At 40.3% G+C, this 19,712-nt stretch overlaps 2 protein-coding genes and 1 long non-coding RNA gene across 3 annotated transcripts; 1 reads left to right on the forward strand and 2 right to left on the reverse strand.

The window, feature by feature from the left end:
* Positions 1 to 541: 541 nt before the first annotated feature.
* On the reverse strand, positions 542 to 15,709 carry LOC134677044 (uncharacterized). Its single transcript, XM_063535471.1, has 8 exons — positions 15,554 to 15,709; positions 13,806 to 14,064; positions 12,177 to 12,284; positions 11,042 to 11,246; positions 3,102 to 3,342; positions 1,894 to 2,092; positions 960 to 1,115; positions 542 to 675 (listed from the first exon to the last, which is right to left on the reverse strand). The coding sequence occupies exons 1-8, from the start codon at positions 15,601 to 15,603 to the stop codon at positions 616 to 618; spliced, it is 1,278 nt and encodes a 425-aa protein (XP_063391541.1). The 5' UTR covers positions 15,604 to 15,709; the 3' UTR covers positions 542 to 615.
* Positions 5,024 to 7,235, forward strand: LOC134677057 (uncharacterized). Its single transcript, XM_063535491.1, has one exon. It carries the CDS (start codon positions 5,280 to 5,282, stop codon positions 6,414 to 6,416), a length of 1,137 nt encoding a protein of 378 aa, XP_063391561.1. The 5' UTR covers positions 5,024 to 5,279; the 3' UTR covers positions 6,417 to 7,235.
* Positions 7,766 to 10,458, reverse strand: LOC134677171 (uncharacterized). Its single transcript, XR_010099996.1, has 2 exons — positions 9,772 to 10,458; positions 7,766 to 9,569 (listed from the first exon to the last, which is right to left on the reverse strand). It is a non-coding gene; the product is annotated as an uncharacterized LOC134677171 (long non-coding RNA).
* Positions 15,710 to 19,712: the final 4,003 nt, after the last annotated feature.

Consider the following 19,712-nt stretch of genomic DNA (forward strand, 5'->3'; position numbering starts at 1 on the left):
AGCTTACTTCTGCGAAGTTCTTTCTAATGCTAAAAAAACGGACTATAGCCATAAGCCGCGCGTGGCACTGTCGCCACCTAGCGGCCATATCTGTCCTGATCGTAACAGACGCGTTTTGTTAGACAGTGAGTCTTCTGTACCTAGTACTATTATTTATTCTGTGCTATTGTAAGATTCTTAAATCCCATCTCAACCGGTGGTCTTTAACAATAACAAGACAGTTACCTTTAGTTCCGCGCCGTTCCAGACTATTATATTTTACCAATTAACAATTAAACCAAAGGAATTCGTATTTAATTGGTGCATGAGTCAACCGGATTTAAAGGGTACTGAACTTAATATACTCATACACAAATTTAGACGCAAAAAAAAGTTTAAATACTGGATTAAGTATTCACAGCACCTAAGTCCTAAAGTAATTTCAAATTTAGTACCTATACATATACTTACATACCTATATGTTACCTTAATTATTAAATTAATTGCCAGAAGATGTATGTAAGAGGTAAATAAAAGTCTATTAAATGGTACTTAATAAGCATATATTGACTATTCTATTAAATGGACATAATATAAAAAAGTAAGCATTCGAGATATCCCCCCACTCCCACCAAATTATCGCTCCCCAGCTAAAGCCTTCAGCATCATGTAATACGAGAACGTAGTCTTCAGGACCTGAAAATAAAACTTACTGTTTATTCTACGGTTTATTTTCAGTCATTCGCAACATTGCACAACACAGCGACTGGCAACGACGACAACAGTTCAGAAACGCGTAACTTTTCAGGATTACCATAAAACAAACCTAACTTAACTTAATCTATAGAATAATCTTACGAAAATCCTGAAAAGTTAATACTTTCAGTTTTATGACTAACGATAATATGACAAACAATACATACTATTAGTTATTCTGTGTTATGACTAAGAACTTTATGGGAAACAAGGGGACCCCTTACCGCAGACATAGTATTGACCCCAACAGGAACCACCTTGGCGGCCTTCAGACTGACTGGGGTCTGTATTCTTTGCAGGAAAAACAACACAGTTCTTCTGTTTCGCGTGTCCATATGTTGCCACGGGATAGAGTATACGGCGTCTACTAGCTGCTCACTCTGAGGATAAAAAATATACATAGTTATTTGGTAAAATACAGAAATACTTTGTCACTGTGGAAAACATGCAAATATTTCATCAGTTTTTGAGGAATAAAGAGAGTCTTTGCTAGCATGGCGACCATTTCTCGAACGCCTTCCGAACGAATTCCACAATGCTTGAATACTCGCCTGTTTAACCAATGTGTCCTGCCCACCATGACCTACGGTGCCGAGACATGTACGCTCACAAGGCAGGCAGTTCATAAAATCCAAGGGGCTGTGCATAAAATCAGAGTGGCACAGAGAGCCATGGAGCGCGTCATGCTCGGCATCAAACTTCAAGATCGAGTGAGGAATGTCGAGATCCGACGCCGCACCAAGATGCAAGACGTTGGATACGTCGTTACCAAACTTAAATGGAGCTGGGCGGGACATGTTGCCAGGCAGAGTGATAGCAGGTGGCCCAAAATGTTGACAGAATGGTGGTCACTTACAGACGAAAGGAGTGCCTGGCGTCCGTTGGCTCGTTGGGTGGACGACTTTTGGAAGCTTGGGACACTTCTGAATGAGATTGACTGGGGACCGGGATAAGTGGCGTACTCGAAGAGAGGCCTATGCTCAGCAGTGGGCGATAAAAGGCTGATATGATGACGACGATGATTTCTCGAACGGTAGTCTAAATTATTAATGTGTTGCCATGATAATCCATACGTTTTGACAGTTCGTAGACTAATATTAGTCTAATATCGTTCGAAAATTGTGCCCCTGGTGTTGTGAAAACTAATTAAACATGTACCTTGGTATTCAACATCTCAAACAATATGGACACTTGTATTAACTGCTGATGCATCCCAATGGTTAAGGGGCCGTATTTAGCCAGCGCGTCTGCTGTGAAAGAGGTTACTTCCAGCAGTAAGATGCAGGTGATGAACTGCATGAAGAGGTAGAACGCGAACAAATATTCGCTGAACGCGTCCGAACATCTGTCCACGAATCTGTGGGTTATTCATACTAGTTACCACCAAGTTCATACCAGTGGTAACTGGGATTTTTTCCCAAACTTTAACCACTTGTAACTAAACTAAAAAAAAACCCCAATAGGTTAGCTGGTGGTACCAAACCGGGTTGGTGGTAACTACTTACTGGTAATTTTTTTCCCAGTAGTTACCACTGGTATGAACTTGGTGGTAACTACTGGGAATAACCCGAATCTGTTAACATGAAATTCTTTTAAAAACAGGCAATTAATACTCATCGAGACAATTCTAAAAACCCCAAACACAATTAGGTTTCGTTGTTTTATCACAGAGTTTTTATGGCCACCTTCTGTCTCCATAATATACCATAATATAGCATTGTCGTCTGATTTATACATGCATGCAAAATTTCAGTTCAATCGGAAACCGGGAAGTGGACCATGCAAGATTTCATTACAGACAACGGTCATGTGAAAGTAAATAAAAGCTTGTAATAACGAGCGTTTTGGTAACAAAACAAAACTGATGTATGACGTGAGTAATCTATACTTAATTTATTTCTCTATGGCCATGATCAATACATATACCGTAAAATGGGGTGAGTTGGGTGAAATTTGACTTTAAAACCTCGATAAAATTTTATTTTTACATGTGAAAACTGAATGGTGTATATAATAAGTGGTTCGAACGTTGGTATTTTAGTTTGTATTTTATTTTGGGTAGTTCCATTACATAACTTTGACGGTAAAGAGGAAAACCCACCTCACTCCGTAGTGCCTCGTATTTGGGGTGAGAGGGTTTTTCATACAAAGGTGATTTTGGAAGATTGTTGGATCGATTTTTTATTTTATTATGCGTATTACTATGGCCCCATTTTAAATTGGAATACATTATTTTTGTAGCAGTAGCCTTAAAATCCCTTCTCACCCCCCTCTCAAACCTTCTCTCCGCATTCATAACCCAGCTCTTCCCGCGAAACCTACTCACCCCGTTTTACGGTAATAATTATGTTTTTAGCTGTACTTACTTTATAATAAAGTTATGATGTAATATATTATCCTTTAACAACATTCGTATGTTATTATTCTCTTCAACTGAGAACATAATATTATTCTCAGGCAGAGGAATATTTTGCAAATTGTGCTTTAGAATTCTCAGGTGGCCCCAAATTTGGAACACTATCAGGCACAGTAATAGATCAAAAACGCAGAGGCCGATTGTGGTGACGTAGGAAATTGGAATATTGAAGATGAATAGCATCCAGTATCCTGAAAAAATTAACTGATTTGCAAGACCGAAGTGATCCCATAAGTGTTCCGTAAACAAAGTTTTGTACGGAACACTAAAAATTAGAGATGCGACGGATACAGCTACATTCGAACTTTAAGATACGTCAAATAATAGATATGGAAATGATATAGATAGTAATTTTATTGAATCAATATAAATGTTCCGCAGGGGACAGATCTGGGGGATCTAAGGTAGGTGGGTAAGTTTTATTTATTTATTTTATTAGTTTTAGTTTTAATTTATTTAGTCTATACTTAATTTTAATAATAGTTTGTATAAGTTTTGTTATTGAATAAATTTTTTTTCCCATATAAATGTTGTATAAAAACTTATGAACTAAACATCTTGCGACGCGCGCTCGCTAGCGCTAACGTGCCGGCTTTGCTGGAGCCATCCGGCGTCCTCAGGGACGATGGTAAGAGGCCGGATGGCATGACGCTGATTCCATGGGAGATGGGGCGGGTGTTGGTGTGGGACGCTACATGCGTCGATACACTGGCCCCGTCCCATCTTCATGGCACCTCCGTCTCACCGGGTGCGGCTGCAGATGCGGCTGAGCGAAACAAAAGGAATAAGTACAGCCGCATCGGGCAAGAATATACTTTTACCCCTTTTGGTGTAGAAACACTCGGCCCGTGGGGTCCCGGTGCTCTGAAATTTTTCGGCGCATTAGCAAAGAGGCTGGTGGATGTAATTGGGGACCGTAGGGCTGGCAGCTTCCTCGCACAACGCATAAGCATTGCAATTCAGCGAGGTAAGGCAGCAGCCAGCGTCTACGGTATCCTGCCGAGGGGCGATTTTTTTTATTGTAGTTTAGGTTTTATTTTTATTAATTTAGTATGATATAGATTAGATATGTCAGTGTCAAACAAGTGTCAGAAGTGACGTTTTTGTTTGAAGAAACGTCGCTGTTGACTCTTGTTTGACACTGACATATCTAATCCATATCTTTTCTAGATCTATTAACTGACGTATCTTAAAGTTCGAATTGGGCCGATCGTTTATTGGCCGGATACCGAATACCGGATATTCGGCATGACCCTCGGCCAAATATTCGGTATCCGGCCGCCGAATATTCGGCGCGTCGAACTATACCTACAATTCGGTTTTTCAGGTGCGCATTGTGCAGGTTTTGACCTGTTTCGTAGTGGTCTTTCACGCGGACTCATTTCTAGGTTCGAAATGAGGGCGCGTACAAGTGAGTGGAATTTTTAAATTTTAAACGACTACGATTATGACCTGTGACTGTTTCTTAAAACCAACTTGTTTACTCCGAAATCAAGCAATATTACTATCCGGTATCCGGCCGGATAGTAAAATAAGGACCGGGTAGGCCGGATACCGGATAGTAACCGAATATCCGATGCATCTCTAAAAAAACTTACTACTATGTTATTAACTAATAAATAAACTGAGGTCTCTACTACAATAAATTTAAATAGGCCCTTGAGCCAAGGATGCGAGGATAAAGGCGAAAGTGTGTCTGTCTGTCTGTCTGTCTGTCCGTTATTACCTCTTCACGCTTACGCTGCTGAACCGATTTAGTAACGTCAAACGTCACGGAAACCGGAAAACGTCACGTGACGTACGTCAGAGCTGTCATACGTACTTTCCGTTCGCTCCGTGATTTTTACTAAAAAAACCTAGTAATTAGCTGTTCTAAAATTTAATTGGTGTTAAATACTAATCCTAGTAAGAGAGGCTACTAAATAAAAAACAATTGTGCAGTGTACGAATGTAATTTAGGCTATAAAACACAGTTTAAACATTCAGTGTAAAGTCATCATCTGTTCGGGTCAGCTGACCGGTGACAGCCAATCAGCTGTTAGAATCTGCGCGGGCGCATTTATCAGTGTGTCGTTGATATTTAGTGCAATTTTGAAACTTATTCCGTAGGCGTACAGTACAATTTACAATGGCAAGCTGTGGAGGATGCTTTCGAAAAATAACCGACGGGAGAGTTTTGAAATGCTGCAACTGCCTAAAACTGTACGACCTCCTTTGTGCGAATGTTTTAGTTGACTTTTATAATGGCATGGGACCTGACCAGAAACTTTCGTGGAAGTGTGTCGAGTGTAAAAGTGTCGAGCCTCGGAGGGACAACACAAACACACCAATACGGTGTGAAAATATAAACATGTGCCGGGGTGCACGGACCCAGGTCGTCTTGAGCCCCACGGAGCCCGAGGGTCACAGCTCCATCATGGAGGTGTCCTACACGGAGGGACACAACACCACCCCGCGCGACAATGGACTGGACTCGACCCGCGTCACCGACACGCAGCTGCTGGTCACCGAGCTCCGGCTCTTCCGCGAGGAGATGCGCGTGATGAGCCAGGAGATACACGCTCTTCGCACATCCCTGGAGAGCCTGACAGCCAGGATCGATGGCTGCGATGGGCGGATCGACAACTGCGAGGGGCGCATCGACGCGCTCTGTGCCCGTGTCGAGTCGTTGGAGAGCAGACCTCAGTCTCAGACTGCCCCCGACAACTCTCTTGTCGAAACCGTATCGCAGCTTAGGTTGGAGCTCAACGACCGCGACCAAGAGTTGTTACTAAATGACATAGAAATATCCAGCGTACCGGAGAGTAGGGGCGAAAACGCTATGCATTTAGTGACAACCTTGGGTAAAAAGTTGGGAGTTGAACTCACCGAGCACGACATCGTCGACGCCGCGCGTGTGGGGCGCGCACCTCAGCTGGAGGATGGTCTCCACGGCCCAGCAGCGCGGCCGCGGCCGCTAGTGGTGCGCCTGGCACGCCGCGCCGTCAGGGATCGCCTGCTCCAGGCTGCGCGCGTGCGCCGCGGGGTCACCACGGAGGGCACCGGCATCCCTGGTCGTACCAGTGCCTTCTATGTGAACGAGCGATTGACTCCTCACAACCGACGTCTCTTATATAAAGCTCGGGAGCTGAAGCAGCAGCACTATTGGAGGTACGTCTGGACCCGGGACGGAAAGATCTTCGCACGGCAGCAGGCAGGCACGAGTTCGCCCCGACACCGCATTCGCACTGAACTAGACCTAGGTCGTGTTTTTGGCTCAATATAGGTTTGTCCACAATATTAGTTTGATATGTAGCTTGCTAGTGCATTTGTCTGCCACCAACGTCTGTCTACCACTGTTACTGTTGCCGCCTAACACTTATTACACTACTGAAAAACGCACCATACACGTAAACAATCAATACACACATTACACTTGTTATTTTAATCAGAATACAATGTTTACACTTATTAGTATATTAAATATTTTTGTACTTTTCACTATATTTACTCGAATACCTACTTATTTTATACAACCAAACACCGAAAAACACATTTGCATAATTAACCTCAAATTCATTTCGCTCACGATCACCGCATCTGGTTGCAATGCAAAACCGGTTCTGTTTAGCCGACCGCTTATCCTTATCTTTAAACGCTATGTAAAATGAGTCGAAATCAGCTACGTATCGGTTTGTTCAACGCGGGTTCGTTGGGCACAAACCATGATAACTTCATAGCAACCTGCACTCGATTGGATATGGATGTTTTAGCAATTAATGAAACTTGGCTGAGAGGGGGGGATGAGGGTCGGGCCCCTGTGCTCCCGGGGTGTAGGCTGCGCCACACTCCGCGACCACAGGGCCCACGCTCACGTGGTGGGGGGGTCGGGTTCTACATAAAGCGTAATGTCACAGCTCGTAACTTACCACATCCCGTGGACCCCAAACACAAGACGATAGAACAAATGTGGATACACATGACAGTACAAGGGAAAAAAATAGTAATTGGCACTGCGTATCGCCCACCTTGGCAGGACGTTGACCTTTTCCTAGACGCAATATCTGACACCATTAGCTCATTGACTAGTTATGAACATTTAATTCTGTTGGGTGACTTCAATATTAATTTGTTAACTGCATATGATATTAAAACAACAAAGTTTAACCATTTCCTTTCCAGTTTTAATTTAGCACAAATTGTGACAGGGCCAACGCACTTTACAAATACAAGCCAAACACTTATTGATGTGGTTTGCACCGATTTAATTGCCAAAAAAATTAATATTGAGCATGTAGGGTCACTCCTTGGGCACTGTATTGTTATGTGCGAGTTCGCGATTAAGCGGGACAAACCAAAGCCCTACACTATATTGCACAGGCCTATTAATAACATCAATTCTATTCTTTTTGACAATGATTTGCGTAGTGTGTTGTGGGATCAGATGTCTGCGCTGCCGAACGTTAATGACGAGGTGGAAGCACTGAGTAGGCATATAGTCAATATATTTGACATGCATGCACCCATGAAAACATCTATAATAAAGGGACCCTCACATCCTTGGATCACAGACACAGTGAAACTGATGATGCGTATACGTGATCAAGCTGCCGCAGATTATCATAAGACAGGGACTGAGAGTAAAAGACTTTATTATAAGGACCTAAAGTCAACAGTAAATAAGGCCATATACAATGAAAAACTAGCTTTCTTTAACTACAACATAAATAATAAAATTAAGGAGCCGAAATCTCTGTGGAAAAATCTAAAATCTACCATTCTGCCTAAAAATAATTTAGAACTGCCATCTACTTTCAGCGACCCTGATATAATAAATAAACATTTTTTAAACATACCAATTGCGTCACATGTCACAATTTCTCAATTAACTTACTTTGAGTTCAACAGCTACAACAAGTCGAAATTTCATATTGAACCAGTTAGCTCAGATAAGTTGCTAAAAATTGTATCCAAACTCAAATCAAATGCAGAAGGGCATGACCTAATTAATTTAAAAATGCTGCTTATGACTTTTCCTTATACTATAGGCTTACTGACTGATGTGATAAACACCTCTATTTTAACATCCACTTTTCCTGACAGTTGGAAGGTGGCCATCGTGCGCCCACTTCCTAAAACCTCTAACCCCTCCGAATTAAAGGACCTTAGGCCTATCAGCATTCTACCATGTATGTCTAAGATACTGGAAAAGATTGTGTGTGAACAACTAAATAACTACATTGAGAGTAACGGTATCTTACCAGATGTGCAGTCGGGTTTCAGGAAGGGGCGCAGCACTGTGACGGCCTTGCTAGATGTCACAGACAACATACTTTGGTCACAAGATAAGGGCATGTGCACACTACTTGTACTGCTTGATTTTTCTAGGGCATTTGATTGCATTCATACAGACCTGCTGCTGTCTAAGCTAAGTTATTATGGCTTTGATAACAGTGCACTGCGTTGGTTTCATAGTTATCTCAGTGAGCGGCAGCAGTATGTTAAACTGAGCTTAAGTGATGGATCAGCTAAAGTCTCAGGTAAAATGGCCCTTTCCAGAGGTGTACCACAGGGATCGATACTCGGCCCAATCCTGTTCATTTTATATACAGCAGACATCGGGACTCATATTACACACTGCAAATATCATATTTATGCAGATGACATACAGATATACATTTCCTGTAAACCATCTGAAATTGACAGTGCTATACAAAAACTTAATATAGATCTTGCAAACATAGCATCTTGGGCACTAGACAATAGTCTTATGCTCAACCCATCTAAGACAAAATATCTGATATTCGGCACCAAAATTCAGTTGAGCAACATAGGACCTGCTAGAGATGTAATGTTATCGGGTGAACCCATTGAAAGAGTGTATGAGGCTAGAAATTTAGGCTTAACTGTAGATAGTGAACTCAGATTTGAAAAGCATGTTGCGGAAACTGTGAGAAACTGTTTCTACAGGCTTAAACTTTTATATAACATACGACCGTTCATTAATGAAACATTGCGCATTCAGTTGATTGAAACACTTGTTCTGTCTAAATTAAACTATATGGATTTGGTTTATGGTCCACGTCTTCTGGCAAAAACAAAGCGACTTATTCAGCGGGTACAAAATGCTTGTGCTCGTTTCTGCTTCAACATTCCACCAAGAGCCCACGTGACTCCTTTTCTAAATAAGCACAGTATTCTCAAAATGCTACACCGTCGCAAGCTTCATCTGGCTTATCTTTTATTTGGCGTAGTAAAACACAAGTCCCCATCGTATCTCTTCGAGAAGTTATCATGGATGTCCACCCGTAGGTCACTTGGGGCGCGTAATTGCAGTGTGCAGTTGGTGACACCTCAACATGCTTCGGCAGCTTTTCGTGGGAGCTTTAGGTACACGGCAAGCCGCTGCTGGAACAACATTCCTCCACCCCTCAGGAACCTACAAAGCATAATAAGTTTTAAAGCCAAGCTTAAACTATGTACACTACAACACCAGCGGCAACAGGAGACTTTAAGACATGATACTAGCTTCTTTTAGTGTAATTTCTTATTCCTATAATTATGTGGTTGTTAATTGTTTTACTTTTACTTTTTTTTATATATACTTGTGGGCAAATCAATAATATTGTAATATAGGTTACCTGTCTTTTCTGTCCTATCCTCACTTTCACTCAATGCGTCTGAAAACTGTTGTTCTTTCTCATTTCTTCTTGCATCACTATTGTGCGTTATATTTATATTTAAGTAATAATTCATCTTCTTCATGTAAAAAACTCGTAAAAACGAAAAGTCAAGCTTTATTTTATTCCATTGTCAGTCTTTTTTTTGTTTTTTGTATTTGTAAACCTTAATCACCTATAGGTAGTATTCTTTGTTTTTTGTTGTAAGATTGTACTTTTCTTTTAATTCATCATGTAATCACGATTATTTTCTTTAGTGTTATGCACTGATACTAGTGTTTTAGTCGTTTTAGAAGATAATAATAAAATGAATGGACTTGTTATTGAACAGCACGTGTTGTACGACATGGCCTTATGTCATCTTGACATCTCACCGGCAGATGGCGCTGATTGCCCGTCCGCCCATCCACTCTCCGCCGCCAAGTCGCGTTCTGTTTTATGATGGGGCCGTGTCGTACAGCTGCGTTCGTGACCCACAAATGGTCTCACCGGAAGATCAGCGCTGACTTTTGGGTTAGCATTTTATGCTGAGGCGGGACCATTTCGTGGTAAACTATTTATTTATTTTATGTTTAACTTTCTTTGTTGTTATTTACTTGTGTATGTTATAGTTTATCACGAATAAATGAGATGATTTGATTTGATTTGATTTGATTTAGTTGAAATTTGGTACTTATAGAGATAGTTTGAGTCCCGGGGAAGGACATAGGATAGTTTCTATGTCGGATATCATCCCCGATGAGAGTGCAAAGGGGGGTGGAATTGAAAGAGTTAATGAATTGCCTAATAATTGAAGTAAGCAATGCGCGAATTGAATGATTGCTATTAGCATTATCCAGGCGCTATACCTACTTTAGCTGCTGTCACTAATTCCACGCAGACGAAGTACATAGTCCCGGTTACTAGTCCACTAGCAACTCAACCCAATAGCCCGGTTTCTTTTTGTACCTTTTTCTTAAATAGTTCTACACTAACCGGGGCTTGTCCTTGGGTGTACTAAGTTCGCCTTTGTACACATTTATTGTATTCTCTCTGTGTTATGTACTTGTTTTGTGCAATAAAGTGTTTACTACTACTACTACTACTATCATAGTGCAAACAGGAATAATCGTTGGTTGGTGTCACACTACATTAAGAGTAAATTGTCTAATTACAAGGGGCCTCTACGAGTTGGCTTCGGCCCCACGCACGCCTAAAAGCTAGTATTTTACACTCTATGCATTCAACACACCCTCTTCAGTAGAATAAACGGTATCAGGAAAATAGAAGTATACAGAGTGTTCGAACGTGCTATTTTCGGGGCGGTTCTCTCCGAACATGCCTCTGCTGTAGTTATTGAACCAAGGCATGAATATGAACAGGGAAACTCCTATGAACATCTCCCACATCACGTAGATTGTGAACATTCCTGATATGATGTGGATTTGCGCGTGGACCTAAAAAAATCGTGACGTTAAAAACTCTGTGTACAAGTGCACAATCATCTTCTTCCTCGCGTTGGTATGGAAGCATGGAGTCTGCTTGGCAACTAATCCTAAGAATTGGCAGTTATTTTTACGAAAGCGTCTGCCATCTGACCTTCCAACCCAGAGGGTAAGCTAGGCCTTATTGGCATTAGTCCGGTTTCCTCACGATGTTTTCCTTCACCGAAAAGCGACTGGTAAATATCAAATGATATTTTGGTACATAAGTTCCGAAAAACTCATTGGGTATGTGCCGGTGTTTGAACCCGCGACCTCGATTGCAAGTCGGATGCTCTTAACGGATACGTCAAATACTAGATATTGAAACGATATGGATTAGATATGTCAGTGTCAAACAAGTTCAAAACTGACATTTCTTCAAACAAAAACGTCACTTTTGACACTTGTTTGACACTGACATATCTATTCCATATCTTTTCAATATCTAGTATTTGACGTATCTCATTGTTCGAATTCGGCTGTTAGTGTTTCAACCCAGAATAAGTAGCTAGCTCTTCAAACTTGCCAAACTTTATTGAAATGTGTCTAAAAAAAATTGGCAGCAAAATAATTAAAAACACTTTAGATTAAAAAAACTGCAATCAATACTTTCGTACTCATAACGGAGCCTTTCACTCGGTAACCTTATCCCAAAAAATAGGCACAGTTTTTTATAATACATATTGTTTATGTTTATTGTTGTTTGCTGCTGCTGCTGTTGTTGTTGTTGTTGTTGTTGTTTGCTGTTGTTGTTGTTGTTGTTGTTGTTGTTGTTGTTGTTGTTGTTGTTGTTGTTGTTTGCTGCTGTTGTTGTTGTTTTTGTTGTTGTTGTTGTTGTTATTGTTTATTGTTTGTGTTGTTTGTTATTGGTATATGTATTTGTTATAATAAATATTGTTTTACCTTTGCGGCGTATGGCGACCGGCCTTTGAAGTAGAATAAGTTGAAATCAAGTAAATAATCTTTTATTGTCTCTTGATATTTCCTTGTCCTCGCTGTCACAATCCTTTGCTGAAATTATAATGATTATTAATGATGCACCGGATATTCGGTTACTATTCGGTATCCGGCCTATCCGGCCATTATTGTACTATCCTGCCTGATACCGGATAGTAGTAGTAGTAAACTACTACTTATAGTGTGTGGATAGTGACCTACTATCCGGCCGGATACCGGATAGTGACCTACTATCCGGCCGGTTACCGGATAGTGACCTACTATCCGGCCGGATACCGGATATTGACGTACTATCCGACCGGATACCGGATAGTAACATTGCTTGATTTCGGAGTAAACGAATTGGATCTAAGAAACAGTCACGGTCGTATCAAGTATTTTAAATCAAACACAAACATTCCACACAGGTCAAAAACCGGGAAAGTGCGAGTCGGACTCGCGCACGAAGGGTTCCGTACCATAATGCAAAAAAAGGCAAAAAAAAGCGGTCTCCCTTCCAAGTACTGACCCCGCCCGACGTTGCTTAACTTCGGTCAAAAATCACGTTTGTTGTATGGGAGCCCCACTTAAATCTTTATTTTATTCTGTTTTAAGTATTTCTTGTTATAGCGGCATCATCTGCGAAAATTTCAACTGTCTAGCTATCGCGGTTCGTGAGATACAGCCTGGTGACAGACGGACGGACGGACGGACGGACAGCAGAGTCTTAGTAATAGGGTCCCGTTTTACCCTTTGAGTACGGAACCCTAAAAACTGCACAATACGCACCTGAAAAACCGAAATGTTATAACGAATATTCGGCCGATGGCCAGGCCGAATATCCGGTATCCGGTATCCAGCCAAACAACTATTAGTTGCATCTCTAATGATTATTTAAATAAATATTTGACAAGACACAGATCGACTTAGTCCCACAGTAAGCTCATTATGGCTTATGTACACAAAAACTTATGGCTCCTCTACACGATGGGCCAGCGCCGGTCACTCCAAGGGACGCATTTATGCGTTAGAGGGAGCAAGTGATATTGCTATCTCATTCTACCGCATGGCTGCGTCCCTTGGAGTGGCCGGCGCTGGCCCATCGTGTAGAGGAGCCATTATATGTAGAATTTTTTGTATCAATTATTTTATTTTTTCTAGGAAAATTAATTCTTTCTTCTTTTTTGCCCTAATGATATGGTAAAATTTTTGAAATTATGTTCTATTTTGTGCTCTTTGTGGCCCATTTTGATCCAGATGTCCCACATGTGCCACAGAATAAATAATAGCACTAGGTACAGAAGATTCACTCTCTAACAAAACGCGTCTATTACGACAGATAATACCGCAAGGTGGCGCAAGCGCGAGCAGACGTGCGGTAACTAGGCGCTACTCTGCTAGACACCAAAATTGGTGTGGGCCGCATGTACTTGTAGCGACGCGACGAGATCGCGGAGTGAACCCCCTCTGACTGTAGGTACTCATTGATGCTTCTCATTCTCACGTCTCCTGAATCACCATGTATTTATTTATATATTTATTTTCAATCATGTAGTGTTGGAACTAAATAATTTTGTGTAGGAATACATTACTTACCAGATATAAGATGCAGAAAATCCAACACAAAATATTATGGCCCAAATCAAAAAACGACAGTTTTACTCTATTCACACGAATATAGTTGAATGCTAAAGCGCCCATGATGGTGCCAAAGAGTATTAGAAAGGCGTTGTACATGGACATAATGGGGGCTAATTGATTTCGTCCGAATTGCTTATATGGCCAGGAGCCTATGGTCGTCATCACGAATTTAAGTTGGGTCACATACTTGAAATCCAGAGGCGAGTTGACATAACTGGAAAAATTAGTAAAATTAATAGAGATGCACCGGATATTCGGTAACTATCCGGTATTCGGCCTATCCGGACATTATTTAATATTGGACTGGATACCGGATAGTGACCTACTATCCGGCCGGATACCGGATAATAACATTGCTTGATTTCGGAGTAAACAAATTGTATCTAAGAAACAGTCACGTTCATAATCGTAACTGTTTATTATTTTAATACAATTTTAATACAGAAATGAGTCCGCGCGAACGTTACATTCGACATACGAAACAGGACGGCTACCACCAGTTTTGACATTGACAGATACGCTCGCGTCTACGTAAATTACTTTCTATACATTTCGCTTGCACTAATATGCGACTACGAGCGAGATGCATAGAAAGTGAGTTACTTAGACGCGAGCGTATCTGTCAATCTCAAAACTGGTGGTAGGGGTTCAGGTCAAAACCCGCCCAAAACGCACCTAAGAAACCAAAATATAGGTATAGTTCCGCCGGCCAAATATTCGGCGGCCTGATACCGAATATTCGGCTCATGGTCAGGTCGAATATCCGGTATCCGGTATCCGGCCAAACAACTATCCGTTGCATCTCTAAAAATTAACACTTAATTACGAGTATATAATATGATTTCAATTTTTTTCCGATTACCACACGATTACGATTTATTAAATTAATTATTAATTACCACTTATAAATTGTAATAATTTTTTTTTTAAGATTGCTTATAACTTATAAGTTCAGATGTAGTCCATAATTATTTTCCATCGTATTTTCACAGAAACGGGCGAACGTGTCTTGCTGTTTCAGTCAGTCGCGGTACAAAAAGTACTGAGGTTGGCTGAAGTAGCATGACAAATACGAACGTTTCCGAGAAAATAAGATGAAATACAACTAAGGTTTACTCGGGTAATTCCGAATGTCGAAAACTGTCGGATAATTCCGAAAAGAGACTTTTATTATGATGGAATTAAGGGTGATTTTCATCTGAATTTCGGAATTATCCGACATTCGGTATTACCCGAATACACCCTATGCACTACATCTTTACTCGAGAATTAGGACCGGGTACCGCCGTGGCGGGATAGCCGGTTCGAATCCGGACTCTGCCCCTGACCCCAAGGGCTTGGTCACTGTTTCTTTAGTACCCACTTGTATAAAAATTATGTTATACTTATTGAAGATTGTTTATTTTCTGTTTCAGGTACATAAAAAAACAAACTAACTTTATCTATAAAATAAAACTAAATTAAGACTAAAAACGAATACTATAATAAAATTAAAATATAAGATATCTAAGAAATTTGGGTCCCTTTGGCATGGTGCCAAGGACGCTGGCAGCATTTCCCCGCTGTATTGCGATGCTAATACGTTGTGCGAGAAAGCTGTTAGCGCTTCGGTCACCAGTGAAGTCGATCAGTCTTTTTGATGGCTCTTTAAAACGTTGTTTATGTTATACTTATATATATTTCAGTTTATGACCTGTGCTTACCCATCATCAAATCTCTTCTTCAAAACCTCATACACTCGTTTTAAAACCATACTGATATAGCCAAATATTTTTCGTATAGTTTTTATTGAAGCTTAGGTTCAGATAATGTTAGTATTTGCGAACGTAGTACATTTTATTTAGCAACTTAACGTTGCACTGCGGTTATAACTTCTGCGCAGTTCTACCGTTTTTACATTTCCTGTTATAATTAAGTATAAGTATAAGGTTCTGTTCCATACGCGAAGCGAGGAGAGGCGAGAGTCGAAGAGTCTAAGTAAAATACAAAAGTTTGCACAATTGTGCAAGGTTTTCGACAGAGGGGTAAGCTCTTACAGGCGGGTGCGCCAAAGTTCATATAAAATTGCAAATTCGATTATTGAGACTCCGAAAATGTATCTCATACAATTTTACATCCTAATGATCATTATGCATTTTCATTTTAAACAATACTCATTGGAACTTCAAATTTATTATATTCATAATGTCATTCTGCATAAATATCTCTAGTACTAAAATTTATGCATACTTATATTAATACTTGACATATCGATTTCGACATATTTGATTTTATTTATAACAGCATGCACCTGTAGGTCAAGTCAGGTTAAAATCCTGCCAGAAAGGTGAGTTAGGTTAGAACTGTGACCCTCACAGAACCGAAATGCTGCCAGAATGGTGGGTTAGGTTAGGTTAGAACTGCGACCCTCACAGAACCGAAATGCTGCCAGAAAGGTGGGTTAGGTTAGGTTAGAACTGCGATCCTCACAGAACCGAAATGCTGCCAGAATGGTGGGTTAGGTTAGGTTAGACCTGCGGACCTCACAGAACCGGACGCGAAATTCAAATTTTCTATGGGGCGATATCCCTTCGCGCCCACGTTTTTCAAAATTGCCGCCTTTGTATTACAAGCTTTTATTTAGTTGTCTGTCTGTCTGTAATCAAATCTTGCAAGTTAAATTTGATCCACTTCCCGGTTTCCGATAGAGCTGAAATTTTGCATGCATGTATAAATCGGATGACAATGCAGTATTATGGTACCATCGAGCTGATCTGATGATGGAGACAGGAGGTGGCCATAGGAACTCTGTGATGACACAACGCAACCTTATTGTGTTAGGAGTTTTTAGAATTGTCTCGATGAGTATCGCTACGTCTTACGTAGGCGAACAACGCGCGAACGCGGCGCGGCGCGGCGCGGCGAAAGCGGCCGCCGCCGCGCCGCGCCGCGCCGCGCCGCCTGACATTCGCGTGCAAATCGCGCCGCACCGCGTTCGCAACGAGATCGCTTACGTAGGACACTTCTATGGGCATCAAAGGATTGATTTCGCCGCGCCGCGCCGCGCCGCGTTCGCGCGTTGTTCGCCTACGTAAGACGTAGCGTATTAGTTGTCTGTCGTAAGAAAAGTACAGTCAGCGATAAAAGCTTGTAGGTACCAAAACAGAAATTTTTGCCAAAAACTTATTCTACTGCTGCTTGGCCAAGTATAGAAATTTTCTCGCTTCGCTCTTCTACTGGATACACTCTGGGTACGTTCCAATAAGTAGGTAATTATCATTTAACTGTTATATGTGCATACTTATATATTAGTAATAAGAGGGTAGGCTGTCGCGTAATAAATACTTGCAGAGCACTACGCCTTTTATTTAATAGTCCCGGTAATGATAAAATTAGTTTTTATCATAATTAAAAGGATTTTGCATTAGGATAGTATATTAGTAATATGTTTAGATTTTAAGTTAGGAAATTGCATGTAAATTATTTAAGTAGATTTTAAGATTGACTTTGATTTGTGTTTATATTTAGGTTTAGTTAGTAACATGGTTTGTATGTTTATTGAATAAATAAATTTTACTAATTAAAATAAATATATATATATATATATATATATATGTTGAATAACTTTATAAAATGACTGATGTGTCTGTGTGTGATGTGTGTGTGTGTGGGTGTGTGTGTGTGTGATGTGATGTGTCGATTTTTCGGGTCCGTGGCATGGTAAAACATTTTTGATTTTAATAGATGCGTCTTCTGAGTGGATAGAGGAGCGGCGGTGCTAAAAGTGCTAAGGGAGATATTTGCACGTTTTGGCGTTCCTAAACAGGTAGTTTCGGACAACGGGCCTCCATTTACTAGCAGGGAGGTGGACACCTTCATGCGATATTATGGTATTACTCATACTTTTACACCCGCATACTCGTACCACCCGGCATCAAATGGGGCCGCCGAGACAGCTGTTAAGTTGTGCAAAAGGGCGCTCAAAAAGGCAGTTAGAGATCAAGTATATGCGAAAGAGGCTCTTCAGGAATATTTGATGGCGTATAGGAATACTCCCCACAGCACCACGGGACAAACGCCGGCCATGCTTCTCCAGTTAATATCCAGATTATCAAGAGAGGAAAATCTGGGGCCAAATTCGACATGTACAACTGTCAGATTTCGCATCCACGTCAAATCAACAGTTGATTTTATTGCATACTGAGTGTTGATTCCATCAACGGTGGATAATATCATTTGGTACAACCAAAACTCAACTTTAAACTAAGGGTGGTTCGGTTTGGTTTGCTTGTCACCCTAACTGTGGATTGTTAATGTCAAATTTTGACATTGTACCTATTCGAGAACTTATGATTTTTCCCACATCAACGGGAGATCAACACGATACGTCAAACGTCGCTTGTCGAATAGGCGCCTTTGTACATATATGCACTAATATGCAGCCGACCCTTTCCTCTTAAAAACTTTCTTCATGTTACGGCTGTTTGCACTCAAATGCACTCTTGGCAGTGAGTGTTTTTACAGTTCCCATGTTTTTATTGCGTTCGCAATAATAACACTTATTTCTCCCCCTATAGGAGGAAATTAAATAAGTAAATTATTTTTATAACGTTGAGTAATGTTGAGCTATATTCCCTTCCGGGGAATAAAAACATACCTTTGACATCTCGAAAAACGTGTCTAGTTTTTAATTTTAAACGAATTAACACAAAGGTTATGGTCAAAAACCAGTTTATTAGCCTAAAATTGTTCAACTTTAATGCCAAATATCTCGAAGACAATGAACTTTGAAGTAAATAGGGGATACTGTATTGCTTAAAGCCGTTGCTGTTAATATAATAAGCTACAAAAAACATTAGAAAACTAAGGGATTCAGATCGAAGGTCATTGGCGTGGCGTAGCCCTTTAAAAAAATGCCGATTTTAGAAATGAATATTCAGTTATATATTATCAGTGTTGCCAACTTGGCATAAATGATGCCATATCTGGCATATTTTCACTCGCTTTGGCATGAACATTTTCCATTTAGCATCTGGCATATTTTTAGCATAATTTAGTCTAAGCCAAATTTGCACCAACTTGGCAGCAACAATATGCGCCATCGCCTTATGTGGTTCATATTTTCATATAAATTTTGACTTTTGCGGACGGATGGACGTCGACGGACTATATAAAGTTGGTCAAGCAGATCTTGTCAGTAGAAAAAGGTGGCAAATTTGAAAAATGTTTTTGTTTTGTGTCTAATTTTAAGTGACATTTTAGCATATTTCAAAAAACTTTGGCATAATCTAGACATTAGTCAAGCATTTTTTCAAAATCCGAGTTGGCAACACTGTATATAATTATTTATTATTATATTTGTGAATATACTTCATTTAGCAACTTTGTGACTTTGACTCATGAGTGCAGCTTTTTCCATAATGAGTATGAATACTATAATTTTATCATTACCGCAACTATTATACAGGGTGGAAAGATAAGTCGGGCCCTGGAGGGAAACTACCTTAAATCCTTAAGCTGGCTCACTTTACTTAAACGAAACATTCCTTTATTTTTAAAAAGAAACGAAACTGCATTCAAATATATTTTTTTTTCTTGAATTTGGCTTGTTTAAAAAAATCTTGAGTACCTACTAAATGTTAGATTTTATGGATATTTTGTACGACAGACGAGTGTAAGACCTAATGTTTCTTGGAAAAATGTTATCATTAACATTAACTCTATCGACTAGTACAATAAAATTGAGAGTTTTTATTTTTTGTAATTTTTAGTCGGTTCGAGTCCCGGGCGAGGCAAGCGAGTTTTAGAAAATGTATGAATGCAGTTTTGTTTCTTATTAAAAATAAAGGAATGTCTCCTTTAAGTAAAATGAGCCAGCTTAAG

This window comes from Cydia fagiglandana, chromosome 25 (genome assembly GCF_963556715.1).
Source record: "Cydia fagiglandana chromosome 25, ilCydFagi1.1, whole genome shotgun sequence".
NCBI lineage: Eukaryota > Metazoa > Arthropoda > Insecta > Lepidoptera > Tortricidae > Cydia > Cydia fagiglandana.